General features: G+C 36.0%; 1 protein-coding gene across 2 annotated transcripts in view; it reads right to left on the bottom strand.

Annotated features, from left to right (window-relative positions):
• Patr-1 (Protein associated with topo II related - 1) overlaps positions 1-17,540 on the bottom strand; it is an 86,236-nt gene that overhangs the window by 56,333 nt on the left and 12,363 nt on the right. For both annotated transcript variants that reach the window (XM_081728520.1, XM_081728521.1), the window contains exons 3-5: positions 7,923-8,026; positions 5,003-5,131; positions 526-708 (exon numbers count right to left, since the gene is read on the bottom strand). In XM_081728520.1, the coding sequence (XP_081584646.1) occupies positions 526-708; positions 5,003-5,131; positions 7,923-8,026 (416 nt within the window). The remainder of the gene's footprint in view (positions 1-525; positions 709-5,002; positions 5,132-7,922; positions 8,027-17,540) is intronic.

The raw sequence follows: 17,540 nt of genomic DNA, 5'->3' as shown, positions 1-17,540 counted from the left end.
CTTCATATGCAACTGCTGTAAGAGAATCGTACAGCCGTACTGTGTATATATATATAAGCAATTGGAAAACTCAACTTACTGCTAATAATAATAATAATAATAATAATAATAATAATAATAATAATAATAATAATAATAATAATAATAATAATAATAAAAGACGAAGAAGTAAAAAATAAAATAAAACAGTTAAAAGCATTTTAAACTTCAAGAAAACATGAAAACGTGTTTAATATCCCGAGATACATAACATGAAAAACACCATGAAATTTCGCAGCCATCAACCGTTCTTCCGTAAGCAAAAATAACGATGTCATATAACAAACTGACTGACTTTGGAAATAACACAAGGAACTTAGCAAGTAGTTCCCCAACAGGTATTTTAGTAACTTCTCACATGTTGTTCAAGAAATTCTCTCCCAAAATAAAGCCCCCCCAAAAAAAAAATGTTTATAAAACGAACACTTAGAATGGCTAACGTGGCGTATTTATTCTGAAGTGATAATTAAAATATCATTTTCTTACCATCACATTCTGAAAATTCCCAATGCCTTGGTTTCTGCGAGGTGTTGGAGGTGAGACCTCAAGTATGGAAGGATCCCGCAAACCATCAGCCTTCCCCGGAGTCCAAAGCGAGAATCCTGGAGGAGCGGAACTGCTGTATCCATTACTTAGTATACTTGGAACTGATTGGTATCGCTGCACATTCTAAAAAAGAAACATTTAATACAGTAGCTATTATACTACAGATTCTTCTCTTAAATCTTATGTTTTGTTGAATCTTCATATATGGTATGCTTCGGAGGATATTATTGTGAAGCGAAAAAATGTCAACGTGTATAGAACAATTACGGAAACCGGAAAAAATAAAAGAAAAAAAAACGTTGGATTGGTATACAACCAAACTACGGTGTCCAGTTTCTCTGTAGTGAGCACCGTGTCTGTTATGTAAAACTACTCGCAGTATTCTGTGAATATACTCCGTGGTAAGAATTTTAACATGCCGAGAGTTTGAACCCTCTAAAATAATCGAGGGGAAGCACTGTTAATAATGAACAACATTGTTTGTTTTTAAGATACTATCACTCTCACTTGACTGAGATTATATTACATGTCAAAAATGAGAGCAGTCTAAGACAAATAATTTTGTGAAGGGATGAAAAAGATAAAACATTGTTAACTGAAAGATACACAATCACAAATATTGTAAAATAATGTAGACTTGCAAGGAATAGAAATAACTGTCATTTCTCTCATACGAACCACATGTGGCAAAATAACGACAAATTCGCACCTCAATAGCTGTAGAATGTAAGAGATGATACACTGGAACACAAAATTCCCGGCGGGTAGACATGTGGTTCGGATTCCACGTTGTAGGTCCCTATAGCCTCGGTGCTGAAAGGAACGCTCAATTTTTAATTCAATTAACCAATCGAGCACAGGACTGCCTGCCGGAATAAGAACTACTGAAATTCTAAAAGTTTTCCCTGGAGGCAGCGTTGATAATGAAACACGCACACGCAGTCGTCGCACACGCACAGTCGACGAATCTTCTGCTTCGACATATTCTTTCAATAACCCAATATCCTCCAAATTTATTCTGTCTAATAGTTTAAAGACAAAATCGTGGTGTAACGAATGTACGGTTATATGAACTACAAAAGGTAGTTGCATTATCCTTTTTCTTGGCAAGAATTTCACTGCGTGTGACAAGAATTTTCGTGTTACCAACACAAGCCTTCCTTTTCATGTGCTGGCCTTATATTCAGACCAACAGAATTCTATAGTGTTTCCTTGTACTATTTTCCGTACAGTTATCATTTCATTTGTATGTAGCAGTTCTCGAAACATCCATTTTTATATAGCAGTTTTTGGGACACCCATTTTATACAGCGGGTTTTGGGACGCAACAGGTGATGTATATATATATATATATATACAGGGTGGTAGGTAACTCCATCGACGAGGTGATTGCTTATATGAAATGAAAGAAAAAAGTTCTGATAAACTTAGGTCGACAAACGTCTCCTTTCAGAGTTATGAACCGCCGGAAATTCGAAAAATCATGTTTCGAAACGCTCTGCCTTAGAAACTACAGGACCTATCTCAAGCGGTTTAAGGAATTACACAGGAACTAGTATGCGATCTATCTAAATATCCATGTTTTAACATCCTCCGTTATCGGCGAAACGAACACGCCATTAGTACTTAAAGGAATATCCCTATACCTCAACTTCCTTTTTACAGTTCGTTTCGCCGATAACGGACCACGGTAGAACATGGATATTTAGATAGAGCGCATACTAGTTCCTTTGTAATTCCTTAAACCGCTTGGGATCGGTCCTGTAGTTTCTAAGGCAGAGCGTTTCGAAACGTGAATTTTCGGCGGCTCATAACTCTGAAAGGAGACGTTTTTCGTCCCATGTTTACCAGAACTTTTTTCTTTCATTTCATATAAGGAATCACCTCCCAAACTTTGTCGGTGGAGTTACCTACCACCCTGTATATATCCAATCAGCTGCCGGTGTAGAGATTAATTTTGATGGTCAGTATGTGCTCGTGTATCTTAATGAGGGAAAAACGTGAGGTTCTAAACTGATTATATATATATATATATATATATATATATATATATATATATATATATATATTATATATATATTATATATATAGCTTCCTATACTTTCCCAATACTTTGAACATCTGGACAGCATAGTGCCTTGCCTTCAGAAAATCACCTTTCACACCGTGCTCAGCCAATCTCAACTTGTCTGCATGAAACATTATTACATTATTTATGTTGCTACCGTGTTCCTTGCAGTGAACTACCGGACTACCTATAAAATCGGTGATATGGATATAGATAGTCAATACCCTGACTTCGTGTGTTCCTATTAACATCTGCATGTTTCCTGTGAGACACGTGTTTTGTTCTCTGTTCTGCAGCCATTCTTCATATGTAGTAATTTCACGAAGTGCCATTTGAAAAAAAAAAAGTTTTTAACCAAGACAGTAACGCTGCATTCTGATGAGATTAGTAATTTAATCTCCATTATGGCCTGTGTAATATGTATTGTGCTATCACAGTTTCTCAAAGATTGCTAATGAGCATTTGAAGATATTTTATCTACAAAATTTCCTACTGTCTAAATTTACGATTCTCAAACCTTTATTGCACCATTATCAGATAAAACTTTGCATGAAGGAGATGCGAAACCACGTATTTTTCTGATTTTCTAGCCCAATATTGGGAGGCAACATATTTGAAACACGAAGCTATGCAGGTGAAGGGATGTTACTCCAGACATAAAAACCAGGGAGAAACAAAAAGCTTTCATGCTCAGCTGCGTTCGCTCTTTATTATACTTATAATTCTTCCAATAGATGGCATTAAAGTTTCCTTTTTTAAAATGGTTTTAACATTTCAATCTTTGGATTATTCCCCAATGGTTAAACAGTTCACATAACAATGTGTTGAGAGATTATTGTGAATTAACAAGGTAGGCAGAAAATGCTTTTAAAAAGTGTAGCAAGTAGAAGTTGTTAATCAGTTGGTTTAGTAAAAGTATATTGTTGTACCTTGTTTATAATAGTGAAGATGTTTGAGGATATGAACCGAAAAAAGATTGAGAGTTCTATTCTGAAGTTTTCATGTGGAATTATTATGTTTATTGTTGGTAGAACTGCTTCACATATGCATATCAATAGTCTGTTTTTGTAACTAATGAGTTATTTTGTCCTACGGATAAATAGAGAAATATAACTAAATTTATAATCAACACAATGATCATGTCACTTGCTGGATGGTGCGAAATTACAATGACTGAAGAACAATTTTTTTTCCCCCTTCACTAAAACCTTTTTCCCTTACTTTACCTTTGCCATATTTCAAACATGCACAGTTACATTTGGAGTATTGTTAAAAAGAGAGAAATAGACCTTACTTTGTAGCCGACCCAAAAACTTTCTCTAAAGGTTTCATTACTCTCTGGCAACTACTGAAATGCTAAACTCGTAATATACAGAAGAGTTTTTTTTCTTTCTGTAGAATCCTTATAAGAAAAATAAATCAATTTAATTCTCAACGTCAAGAGTTGTGTAAAGTGTGTATTTTTATAATTAAAAGAAAGTTATAATTTGTAGTTGCGTTTCACTTTGTTGGTATTGAGTTATAATTTTCTACAAGTTCGTAAAACAGAACACTTTTCTTACAGTTAAGGCATGAAGGATAGAGTGCTGTGTTTAATGTATTATCTTGGAAAAAAAAAAAAAAAAAAAAAGTTAGTTTTCCATGAATAGTTTAAAAAAAAAATGAACCAGGATTTTCGGCATACCGTGCCGATGCATTTAATCACACTACCCATTTTGCTTCCCAGAACAGCCACACACTCTCTTACTCCTGAAGTCTGTGCTCTCCACTCAGACAACATGGCTTGTATTACAGCCTAGCTGCTATGCTTGGACAATCAAATGTCCATGTACTGAGAACATTTTTTTGACGGTTATAATATATTATATATCATGTTTCCTCCTTTCATTAATTCTGGTGACAGGATGATAGCAACTGCTTCAGCATTCCGGACTTTGCGTTTTAGAAGAATCAACTTCTCATGCTCCCCCCCCCCCCCCCCCCGAAAGTCGTATAATGGTTATGTTAACTTTTGAAAGTACATCCCTCAGTTCGGTCAGGATTATACAATTGATAAACAATTACTTCAGTAGAATACAATCAATACATTAAATTTGAAAGCCTTAAACGTAGTTACAGTGATGTTTTGAAAATGTTACATATTCACGAAAATGTAACTATCGTTCAGTATAATATGAATATTACAGGTAATGTCGAATCTTTTAATTTAATACCGAAAACACTTAATTTATCCAATATAACAAAGCCTTTACTACTGGAAACTGTCGTTAACTCATCTGACGCGATTCTCAATTGGTGTCAACCTAATGCATAATTATACCTATACTAACATCATAATGATCAACTTACTCGTGCAGACGAAATGGGCCTTTTGGTCACCTCCGAAGGAGAATCGTCACCATCATCAAGCACCAGCTGATTTAACTGATCCTCGATGCTCGTCTCAGGTTCCCCGTTAAAATCATTCTCATTCTCTTTCTGTAAAACATGAATAACAAGTTAATCAGCACAAATTAATCTTTCTCATAGTTTTGAAACTAAAACCTAATATAGCAATCAATACGTATACTGGTGGCCATTTTAGCAGTTACGAGCAAGAGAGGCTTCAATTAAAACTTAACATGCTTCGACATCTCAGTTAATCACTGGATTTTATTTTCCATTTTTTTTTAAAACACAAATTGTTTCCTCCTACTCGAAAACAACATTATTCTATTACTATTCATCTACGCTATGGGTTTTGTTTGATCAAACTGTCTTACAGCTAATCACAAATTCCCCTTGCCTTTGCGTATCCTGTTGTGAATTCGTTAAATTGACTAATTGATGGGTTAATGGGGACGTCAACATCGAGGCTATTTGTCCCCGTCATGATCAACACGGACTATATGTTCAAAAACGAACATATTAAAATTAAATTTTAAAAAAAAACTGCTGCAAAATATAAATAAAGCCGTAGAGATAAAATAATAAATACATAACAAAGTTTAAAAAAAATAATCAGAAATTAACGTTTCAGGCGAACTTTTACACATGGGCCAAACACCGTTCACTCAGTATCCATTAGTTTATCTTGCACCGTGTCAGATATTAAAGAAACTACAGGCGGCTTAGGTGTGAAGTTTGATCTTTTCGGGGAAAAAAACTGTATCACTGAGCTGGCGTATAGGATGGCTAAATTTTAGGTGGCGATATAAGGTGAGATGCAAAGAGTTCACGTTCGCTGAAGACCAACACTGACAGGAACATGTCCTAGTCGATGAAGATGTGAATTTCTGGACTTTTGTCGGGAACAAGATCTCTTTAGGTGGAAACGTCGGACGTCTGGGTTGTCACATATTTAGAAGAAGTAGCTGCCCCACCAGCAAAGGGCACAAAAAGCGAGGAAGACCTGCTTTCTTTTAAGCGAGACTTAGCATCTGCAGCAGAGATCTGTTCACCATTAGCTATCGGATAAGTTTCTCACGTTGAAAGGCTAGACAGTCTGAAGATTAGGCAGAATACTCGCCCTTGTCGTTGACACACAAAGGCTTAGTTGCTGTACATGGTTACGCCCCATGATTACTCTGGCCACAATTTGCACAAAGAACAGCATTTGCATTACAAGACGTGCTGATGTGCCTCAAGTGTTTACATTTGAAACAGTGCAGGGGATTGGGAATACAGGGACGGACATTAAGTCGACAATGGCCAGCCTTCACGTAGTTTGGAAGTGTAGATAAACTAAAAGTAAGAATCAGCAACGAGCAGCAACGAGTTCACCTGACTTCTTACTTTTGAGGCAAGCTACCTCCACATGTTGGTCAGCGAGCTCCGACTTAATCCTCTCCTCGGTAGCATTAAGAGGTCCTAACACGATATGACTCCTCGAGAGACGTTCAACAGACGGTGACGTTCTACTGATATGTTTACTGGTCCAATGATATTCAAATTGAGTAGCTTCCTTGTTTGCTTCTTGTCGGCCGTTTCCAGCAATGAGGTGTCATTCCGTAATTTCTTGATATCCTTAACATGTCCAGCGTTATAAGTGATAATTTTGTAAATGACAAGAAGGGCGTAATAACACTCGGACGGTTTGCTTCAGCATTGGCACTGTTAGCATCTTTAATTACACGATATCGACCTACCGGCGTCGCGATATTTGTCTTTTCCACACTATCCACAACTTGAGGGTTTTTTTTTAAGTGTGTGAGTCTGAACAAGATTTTAAAGATCTTTTAGTACCCCTTTATAAACAGAAAATGTGTGTGAACGCTGCAACTTCACACCGGGACGCTGGCGACAAGAACTTATGCTACTACCCTGGCTATCCCATAAGCATACCCTCACCGTAGGATCAGCGTGGGGCTGACGTGCTCGAGGAATGGGGATATACGTAAGAAAACCATTTCCATTGACAGAAAGGTGTGGCCCGCAAGAAAGAAAGAAAGAAAAAAAGAATTGGAGCTAAAAGAAAATACCTATTTAACCAACAATGAGACTCCACCAATAAACAAGACAACACATTGTGCGTTTTTAATCTGCTACCACTGAGTCACCGTGGCCCCCTTATATTTATTTATACCCCAACATTTGAAATCACTTTTCTAAGCACTCCACGAATATGTTATTTAAAAGCAGTTCCATTTGATTCAACGTTCTCAAGTTCGTATAAAATTGGAATTAAAATGTAATCCAAGCATGGACACATTTACTAGTGTCATAAAGCGGTACCTCAATGAACTCAAATTTGAGACGATTTTTCCCGTAATTCCATGGGCAGATATGTTTAGAAATTAATCCACAGGATTCAACATCCTTAACGTAATATAAAAAGTCCAATCAGAAATGTATCCAAGCGTGTGCATTTTTTACTACTTGTGCACATTGAATCTTTCATTTGAAAAAATAATTAATTTATGGGTAACGATTTTCCAATGAAAATTTTGAAAATTTCTGATTACTAACTTCAAAGAACTAATATTTAGTTTTATCACTAATTATTATGACTCTAGGCTAACAGACTAATGATCGATGATTCAGCAGGAGGAAACAAACAAAGATCATTCAAATATTTGACCACGGATTTAACCCTACAGAAGTGAGCATTTTCATACCCTATAAAGAAAAATTAATTTATAAACTACTGTCATAACAATAATAATGTTTCGAAAGAAATGATTTTTCGAAATCTAAATCTCTGATCATTTCGATCTTGAAGAAATTATCCTTAAAGAAGAAAAGTAAAAACAAATGAAAGAATAAAAAGCCGAGTAGCCTGAGTACTTACATTCTCTTCCGTTTTCTCAAGATTACCATTATAGCTGTTCCTGTGGATGCGTTCTTGCTCTGTGATTTCAGCAAGCTTTTCATGGTCTTCTTCCCAGTCTCCCTCTGTAATAAAGTTAAAAAATATAATAATAAACAATTTCCAAGTTAATCCAAGGCATAGCTTTCTGATTTGTTTGCTATTTATATGTTAATGTTCACGTATCAAAAAACAATTATTTCCAACTAAAAGTAGGTCAATCCACAACGCAAACAATGCTTTTAAAGGATACAAGGCTAATTATACGCATATCATACAGATAGGAGATGCACATGGGAAAAATATGCCCATTATGCGATTTCATAGAACTGAACAATTGATACAGAACTTTAATAATAAAAGCTATTAGCTGATGATGATGAATATACATTATGTATTGAAAACAACCTTCAATGTACACACTAAACACATTACTAAAAATCATGATTCACAGTGACTATGTGGTTTATCAATTAGCATACTTAGTAGTAGAAATTATTGTTCCATAGGGGAATCAGTCCAACATTAAAGAATGTACAACATGAAATACAGCGAAAGTAAGTAAAAGTGAAATCAGAAAAACTAACCGAAGTTAAAATGATCTCTCGTCCTAATGTATTTTTCTAAAATACAGAATTGCAGGTCAAACAAAACAAGACTTCAGGAGCTAAAAATAAGTTTGTTTCAAAGCGTAAATATACATATATTAACAGAAATAGTTTCTTTTTTTTTAAAAAAAAAATGGGATCTTTAAATTTATTTAAATGAAAAAACTATTAAGTGTAGGATCATAAAATACCATTGTATATGATTTTGATATTTCCAACAAATTTTCTTGTCTATCCAATCCAAATGAGATTTAAAAAGTAACGTTAAAAAAATAGTATTTCGCTATGATTAAAAAATTAAGTCTGCACAAGTTGCTACCAGAAAATAGGGAAAATACCTCACAACATAAAAGAAGGTAAAACATACACATTTCTTCACGTAAAGAGGAGACGTAGGAAAAGAAAAAGGACACATATCTAACTAAGGAGTATCTATTCGGACACCATATTGGATTAATAGACATGTGCCTCTAAACTACATTTTTTTATATTTATTTTAGTTTAATGTCCCACGATTATGCACCGAGGCTAAGAGAGACTGGCAATGAAATGATGATAATGGTGGAATGACGAAAGTGGAGAAGAAAACTATTTGTTTACCACCAAGCCCACATTTCGCGAGATCTGGGATCGAATACAATGGTAATGTGCTGATTAAGGAGTATCTCTATTGTATCCTGATTTCTGTATCTATTTGGATTGAGGAAGGTACCAGAACTATACTGAAATCATTTCCAGTGAAATGTCGATAGTCACTTAGTGATGAGAACCATTCTGCTTTTTGTATCTGCTATCGGAATCATACAAAGCAAAGAGAAAATGAAATGAAATCTTTCAGTTCAACGCCCCACAATTATATCCTTGTACAGACCTTATCTAAGGAGACGGATGACTAAGGCAAGTGAATGATGATGGAAGGATTGGTGGAATGAAATTGTGAGATGAAACGAGAATACCAGAGAAAACCCACGAACACGATGTTGTTCACCACAAACTTACTTGGCAGAGGATCGAACCAGAAACCTCATGCACCAGAGGTAAGCGCTCTACCACTAAGCCACCGTGCCCCCCGAAAGGAAAAAGAAATACCGTATTTTGTGTATTAGTGAATTACGGTACGGTAAAAACTCTTATTTGTTGTATCAAAAATACACATGTCCACGTGACGTGAAATTTCAATCCATTATCTTTTTCATTTGTATTTATTGCATATTGTATACGTATTATATTTAATGTATCTCCCCATTAAACATAACAGTGAATAATAATAATAATAATAATAATAATAATAATAATAATAATAATAATAATAATAATAATAATAATAATAAGACACAATCTAACATTGACGCAGAAGACCCGAGTTCGATTCCCTACAGCAGCTCATGTTGTTCAATTCCGCAATAAGCTGAAGGTCCATATCTCATATAGCCTCGGTGCTGAAAGGGACATTAAACTCCAATGTAACCAATCAAGGACGAAGCTCAATGAAAGTCATAAATGATTAACCTATCACGATAAATGCATACATTAAGAAACCAAAATTGTTACCCTGATTGGTGCACCTTGAAGCTGATCGGAAGCTGCGAGATTACTTTGATTAAATTCCTGTTAACTTTGATGATCAAGTTATTACTCTGTTCCCGTTGAAAACAAATTTTACAAAGCAGAGGTTTTATCTATAGACAGCAGGTTCGTAAAATAATATAGGTATGCAGAAGATTCTTTCGGTCCACAAAAATACTAACAGTATACAAAAGTTATTAGGAAGACGGAAAAATAAACTCTGGTAATTACGTGGTGGTATGTAATCGTAACCACCTACACAGAAATGACGAAGAGGGACATCGATACTAGAATCAAAGAAACACAGCATAGTTTAACAAAATCTAACCAAAAATCAATTTCACCGTATCACTGGAAGATAGGAAATTTCTCTGGCATGACCATTAGCAAATTGGTTAATCTTTACAGAAAACGCAATGCCAATACAAAAGTAATGTCTACATAAATAAGCTGAGTTGATTTTTTTAGTTTAGCGTCTCTTTCAGCAGCGAGGCTATATGAGACGTGGACCTACTGATTAACGTGGAATCCGAACCACATGTGCTCCCGCCGGGAATCGTACCTGGGTCTCCCACGCCAAAGGTGTGTACGCTAACCGCTTAGCCACAAGGGAGCTCTCTACATAAATAAATTGGTGCATTATACTACAAAAAATTCAAAACACTCAGATTAACTTCTTCCTTACGGTATATAAACCTGTATCACGAAATGAGGACAATAATAGACAAGAAGATTTTGTTTATAAAAATGGTTTCCAAAATTGCTATAGTAAATATTCGTTAGTTACATGAAACAACAAATTTTACCAGTTATAAAAATCAACAATAAATAAATAAAACATGAAACACAACAAAAAAAAAAAAAAAGAAAAGAAAAGAAAAGAAAAGAAAGAAAGAAAGGAAAAAGGCGAATAACTGGGTCTCTCTCCGTTACGGACAAGTCTCTTATTTATGTAGAATGCACAAAAATTACATAAGGATATGGTTTCAGAGTAATCCCTGAATAAATAATAAAAAAACCGGATTTTTTAAAACAGGAAACAAAAGTTATTAGGAAGATGGAAAAGAAAACTGGTAATTACAAGGTGGTATGTAATTCTAACAACCCACATAGAAATTACGAAGAGGGACGGCAGAGACTCTAAGGGACAAGGACAAGAATTAAATGGTTTCAGGATTATCCAAACACCTAAATGAACCCAAGAATACCGTAGAACAAACCAGCATTTTGCACAAATTCATCTCCGCCTATCCCTATTTACGTAAGAGGGGAAGATATCCACGATTACCTCAAAATCACGGTTAATACAAAGGCAGAGGAAAAATGAAAAAGATAAATAACCACCATATAATGAATAGGAATATGGTACATGACAATTCACGAGTATTATATTTTCAGGAATTGTGTATTAATTAAGTTTTAAATAAACTATATCAACAAACAAAAAGAAAAGGTCTTTCTATTTCCTCTCTTGCACTGGTGCCAGACATGCATTAACAAGTTCATACTGTATGCGTGAACTACCTGCTTAAAAGGATTGAAATTGACTTTTTAAAAGACGCAACACATCAGCAATACTGTCCGATACACCCTTGTTCTTTCAAGCACCATTTCGTGACTTTTTTCTTTTTTTCGTAAAACGCAATCTTTTTATCAAAAGACAGACTACTGTTATCATTCTTCATTTAGATTTCAAGCATTTCGTTTTGTCAAGTGATTACGTAAATATGGATTGTGTTTTTAATTTCGGACAGTACATAGAAGCAGGGTGATTCTTATTGCTTTAAGATCGAACAGGAATGCACAGAAAAACGTTCCTAATGCTGAAAGTAACTGAGGCACTAGGTGGGTAACAGGAAATAGTCTGTTACGTGACGAAGGGATTTGTAAACTGCAGTCAGGTTGTCAAAAGTTTGGGTAAGGGGGAAAAGTAGGAGAAATCTGAAAAGTAGTTGTCAACTCCATATTTGTTCTCTCCCTCTCTCTCTCCTTTTCCCTCTAACGTGTCTACTGATAATTCTTGCGATTTTTTTTTTTTTTAAGCACCGGTTAAGCCGCGTCTGGTAAATAGAAAGTCATCAGAACCAAAGACTCAAGATCAGATCCGGATAAACCAGGATTATTGAAGTTTTCCCACACCAAAAATAACCAGTGGGCTTTCTTGGGTAAAACTTACAAACAACAACCCCAAAACTTAAATTGAAATGGTCTGGAACAAAAACCCATCCGACTACCTTCCCTTTGCCTTTGTAATACATACTAGCGTATTAGTACAACAAATAATAGATGTTCTTTCCCCCCATGTGTCAGTTAATTACAAACTGAAAATTCTTCACTTATAAGGAAATTATTGAAGACATATATCTATTTTCCCAACACTACATCTAGATAGTGCTGACCCTGAGATACTATTGCATCTTAGTATCTGAGAGGCGTGTTTTTGAGGAAAACTAAAGGAATCTTCAGTCAGAACAGTTGACCCAGCGATTTCAATCCTGAATGTAATCGATGATTATATTCCTATTCCACACTATGGAATGGATGGCACTTAAGACCTTCCTCCCCTTAGGATAAACATTTCAATGAAAGTACTTATAAATATCAGTACGATAATGTATTCTCAGCAAAATGTTTGAACGTCTCTACTTATTTAGGATATCTCATTCAGCCACAGTGACATGACAAGAATCCACCCTGAGATAGGTATTATGTTCTAAAATTAATTCCAAATAGTTCAACCATCTTCCCGTGATGCAAACACAGAAAAATGATTTTCATCCCGAAAACTAAGAATTGGACACTAACATCAGTCGTATCCGATTACTTTTATATGTCGTCTCCTTCCTACTCCCACCCTTCACTCTATCTCAATTATCTCGAAAACTGTGGATTGATACTAATAACAGTATTTTTCGATTATTTTTACATGTCATCCCCTTCTAACTCCAACCCCTTAAGGTGCGAGGAGTTTCTTACATGGCGTAGGCATGTCACTATTCACCTCAGCGACTTCGAAAACTGTAGATCCGACACTAATATCCGCCTTTTTCGATTATTTTTACGTCATACTCCCACATCCCCAGGGGTGTTTTATACCAAAAGAAATTTTTTCGGAGTTATAAATCGTATGTGTACCAAGTGTGGTTGAATTTGCTCCAAGTATTCAAGTGTTATGCTAGAATACACACATATATATAATGTTGCCCATGAGACACGGTTTGAATCATTCTAGTCGCGAAAAGCCGTCCTGAAAGTACCAGGTTATCATAAAATAAGTATCGCTGTTCAGAGAACCCTGGAGACGTGACCACTCTACAAAATGCAACCAAACTTAGTAGGAGTACATTTGGGAACATGCAGAAGCGATTGGTGTAGAAAATAAAATTAGTTCCAATTTTCGCCACCAGAGGTCATTGTGGCGCTGTACAACGCCAAGTAAGTGCAGCCTGGAAGAAAAACGACATTAGTGATACTAAATGATACGAAAAGCTGTAATTGCCTCTCCAGGTGTTTACTCACGCCTACATGTGTTTCAGTGATACAGGTTTGAGCTCCACTATGTGCCAAATGTGAATTAATGGTGATCCGATGTTTGCTTGTTTTTTCTTCGCACACTGTCTTGTGATTGAAGGGTCCCGGGTTCGATTTCCGGTGAAGACACACGTGGGTCGGATCCCATGTTAACCTGTAGGTCCCGTCCTTAGATCATCATCATCTCATGCGGTACTATTCACCGTGGGTTTTACTTATCCAGGGACCTTCACGTCAAGTGAGTACATTTGGGCAGAACCCCACATCACCATCATTGCCCATAACACATCACTACACCACAGGTTATTAATAGGAGTACAAATCAATGCTACGCGTCGCACGGGGGGCATAATTACGGCCCTTTTTCATTGAATATCGATATAATTTGTCTTCCATACCACACTTACCGTATTTAACACTGAACAGACACACAATCGACTCTGGAGGTGAGATCTGACACCAGTTTTTTCCTGAAATTTTGGGGGGAGCTTGCAGTTTATTAGCACAGGAAAGACAAACATTTAACTTTGTTTCTGTAAGGTATCCAAGAATTTTAAAGGGACACTTCAGCTCAAAAGCCCCCTCCCTCCGTAAATCCCACCTGAGTTGAGCTGATTTTGAGTTTAACGTCCCTTTCAGCAGCGAGGCTATATGAGACGTGAACCTACTGATTAACGTGGAATCCGAACCACATGAGCTCCCGCTGGGAATCGAATCCAGTTCTCCAACGCCTAAGGCGTGTATGCTAACCGCTTAGCCACGGAGGAGCTAAAAAAAATCCGCCACTGACTACAGGGAACTAATAGCATTGGTATTCAATGTCACGAGACCCTAAGGAGACGTAATGACAGCCTTTATCATCATTTAGCATCACTAGTGTCGATTTTCTTCCACGTTGCACTTACTTGATGTTGTACAGTCCGCAGCAAAAAACCTGCAACATGAGCATGTAAGTTTATTGTGAAACTCCACCCAACAGTGCAGGGAATCAACATAATGTCTAAGTGGCACGAATCACGCCAGAGAAACTTGGGCGTACTCCCCTGCACACTTATTTTGGAGCAAAAGACTTCGTCGTTTCACAATAAACTTACATACTCATGTTGCAGGTTTTTTGCTGCGGACTGTACAACGCCACAATTACCTCTGGTGGAGAAAATTGGAACTAATTTTATTTTCTACCCCAACCGCTTCTGCATGTTCTCAAATATACTCCTACCAAGTATGGTTGCATTCTGTCAAGTGTTTACGTCTCCAGAATTCTCTGAACAGCGATACTTATAACTTGGTACACTCTCGTCTCGAAAATTGCGTCTATTTCTATCGGAAGATCTCGGTCTCGGATCACGGGTATCTAGAGGGTAGCGCGCGTTCTTGATGCATGTGGTTCTGGGTTCGGCCTGGTGGAAGAGCACAAAAAATGTAATTGTGCTCTTCCACAATCGTTTACTTTCATTAATCATCCGCCTCTTTGGCCTAAACGGCATAACAGGGTGTCTACTAAAATTTCAAAATGAAATCTCGTGACTTTTTCGTGACCTTTTCTTTACCAAACCATAAAATTTAGTAACAATCTCAAGAGTGAATTTCGGTAGAAACTGGGCTGAATTTCCATGTATGCGATAGAAGCGTGCTTTGCTTGCGATTTGGTAGCGTCTAAAGCCGACCATAGAAATTTTTGGTGGTGAATTTTCATGTTTTATAGAACAAAATTTTCCAGTCTATACTTATATTTGTACAGATTTTAAAAAATCGTGACCCAAAAGCTAAATTTCTTGATCTTCACGACTGTTTTCTGATTTCGTGACTTTTCCATGACTTTCGTGACCGATAGACACCCTGCATAATTGTGGTATGTTAAATTTACCCACCTCTTTATTACTCTACAAAACTGTCTACTACCTTCTTTCTAGAAACCGAAATACAAACTAGTGCGAATGTTCCAAAACGTATCCTATGAAACGCGGATCGACTTCACGGATTCCCTTTGTGTGACAGGAAATTCCGTAATTTCATGTGCACAATAAAATATGAATAATTAAATGGTATTTTAAGCAGGAATACGGCTTTAAATGTAAATAAAAAAATTAATAAAATCCAATTTTGCCCAATAAAGCTCACTGATTTTTTTAACAATCTGGGATAATCGAAGTAACCTAAAGAAAGAATGCAAAATCATTCAATATAGATAATAACTGGAGACACGATTTTTTGGTGACATGCGAAAACACGAAATGTATCAGTTTTGTACGAAAATGTTGTGTACCTAAAATATATTCTTTCACTATTTGTTACGCCATATAAGGCTCGCTATTAAACGCGAAATTCTGTCGAATTAGCGAATTTTGCAACAAGTTTCGATATTGCACGAAATTTACGCAAAAAGTGACAATTTTTCGACGCAATGTGATGAAAATTCAGACTTTTGAGAAAACAGACTACCATGAATTTTTGAAATTCTACGTGCAGTTGCAAAATGAGCTCCAAACGGTATCTACTGGTAAAGTAGATACTATGGAAAGTGGTTGTGGGGTATATTAGATGAGCATTCAGAAATCGCTATAAAGTGTCTCCAACTAATATACATAAAAGTTTCCAATGCTGATGTGGAGAGGGCTCTCTTCTTACAATGACATACTTACGGACAACAGAATAAATTTAACACCAGAAAACACTGAAACAATGCTTACGTGTTATTTGCATAAGTAAACTGTACAAACTGGTTATTATTTTTCTATTAATGTTCTGTGTGTGTGTGTTTTCTTTCTTTAAATGATGCTTTTATTCAATGAGGATGATTAGTGTTATAAACTCAATGTTTAATATAGTCATGCATGAGCTCATGTTATGATGATTGATGAGTGGAAATTAAGGTGAAACAAAAGGTAACAAATTGTAATTGCTAATGAAAATAGTGTTCTTACATTGAATTTTTATTCATCGATTTTTTCCCGCTTTTCGCATATTTTTATAACAAAATTACGAATTCTTATTTACCACAAAATCGTGTCTCTAATAATAACCATATATTTACAGGTACTGGACTCAAATTTCCGTAGCAGTCAAGTCAATGAACAGACCTCAAAGCCTCTATCTAGTTTAATGTCAAACGATTATGGTATCACTATTGGTTGATAAGTAAATATCATAACAACATTATCCGTATGTTATTCGTATAGTGTCCTACAGTTTCGTTAGCACATTAAGGAAGCGCACAGGCCCACAAATGTATCTATTTTTAGCCTTTTAAGTATTAAAATTATCAATGTTCCGCATACAAGAGGATCAAACCTGGAAAGTAGCAATATATGAAATAATTCCACAGAAATAACCTGGTCGTCAAAACTGCAGGACTTAATTCAACGAGACATAGCAAATTTTGAAAAACTTCACAGTGCACTACTAAGGTAACGATTCTTGTTTTTCAAATATAAAATAATGGGTTGAAATGTACATCCTAATGTATTATATACAATACATAACTGCTACGTTTCGTATTCTTACGATTTTCTCTTCACAACATATCTAATCTCACGGATAAATGTCTTTAAAAAAAACCTACTAGAAATTCCTTTAATTCTAAAAACGACAGATTAATCAGGCAATCGTCATAGCGTAAAGTACAGTAACTCTCTATGCCAAGCACGAACAACAGAACACAAAACGAATATCAACAAAACACTTGGCGGTGAATAGGAAGTAGTATGTAGACAAGTAAATGTCAGTCATAATTTTAATATCAACATCCTCTCAGTTCGAAAGCCAAACACCACGTTCAAAATTCATTTTACAAATTCCATGAAGCTGTGTCAGCTGTTTGCTTCAAGCAACACTGATTTGCGCAATTACTGTAACACGTTACTCATCTAAAGCATTTGTTGATGACTTAGTTCCT

Source organism: Thermobia domestica, chromosome 10, assembly GCF_964235325.1.
Source record: "Thermobia domestica chromosome 10, izTheDome1.hap1.1, whole genome shotgun sequence".
Lineage (NCBI taxonomy): Eukaryota > Metazoa > Arthropoda > Insecta > Zygentoma > Lepismatidae > Thermobia > Thermobia domestica.
This window is presented reverse-complemented; position numbering and strand designations above follow the sequence as displayed.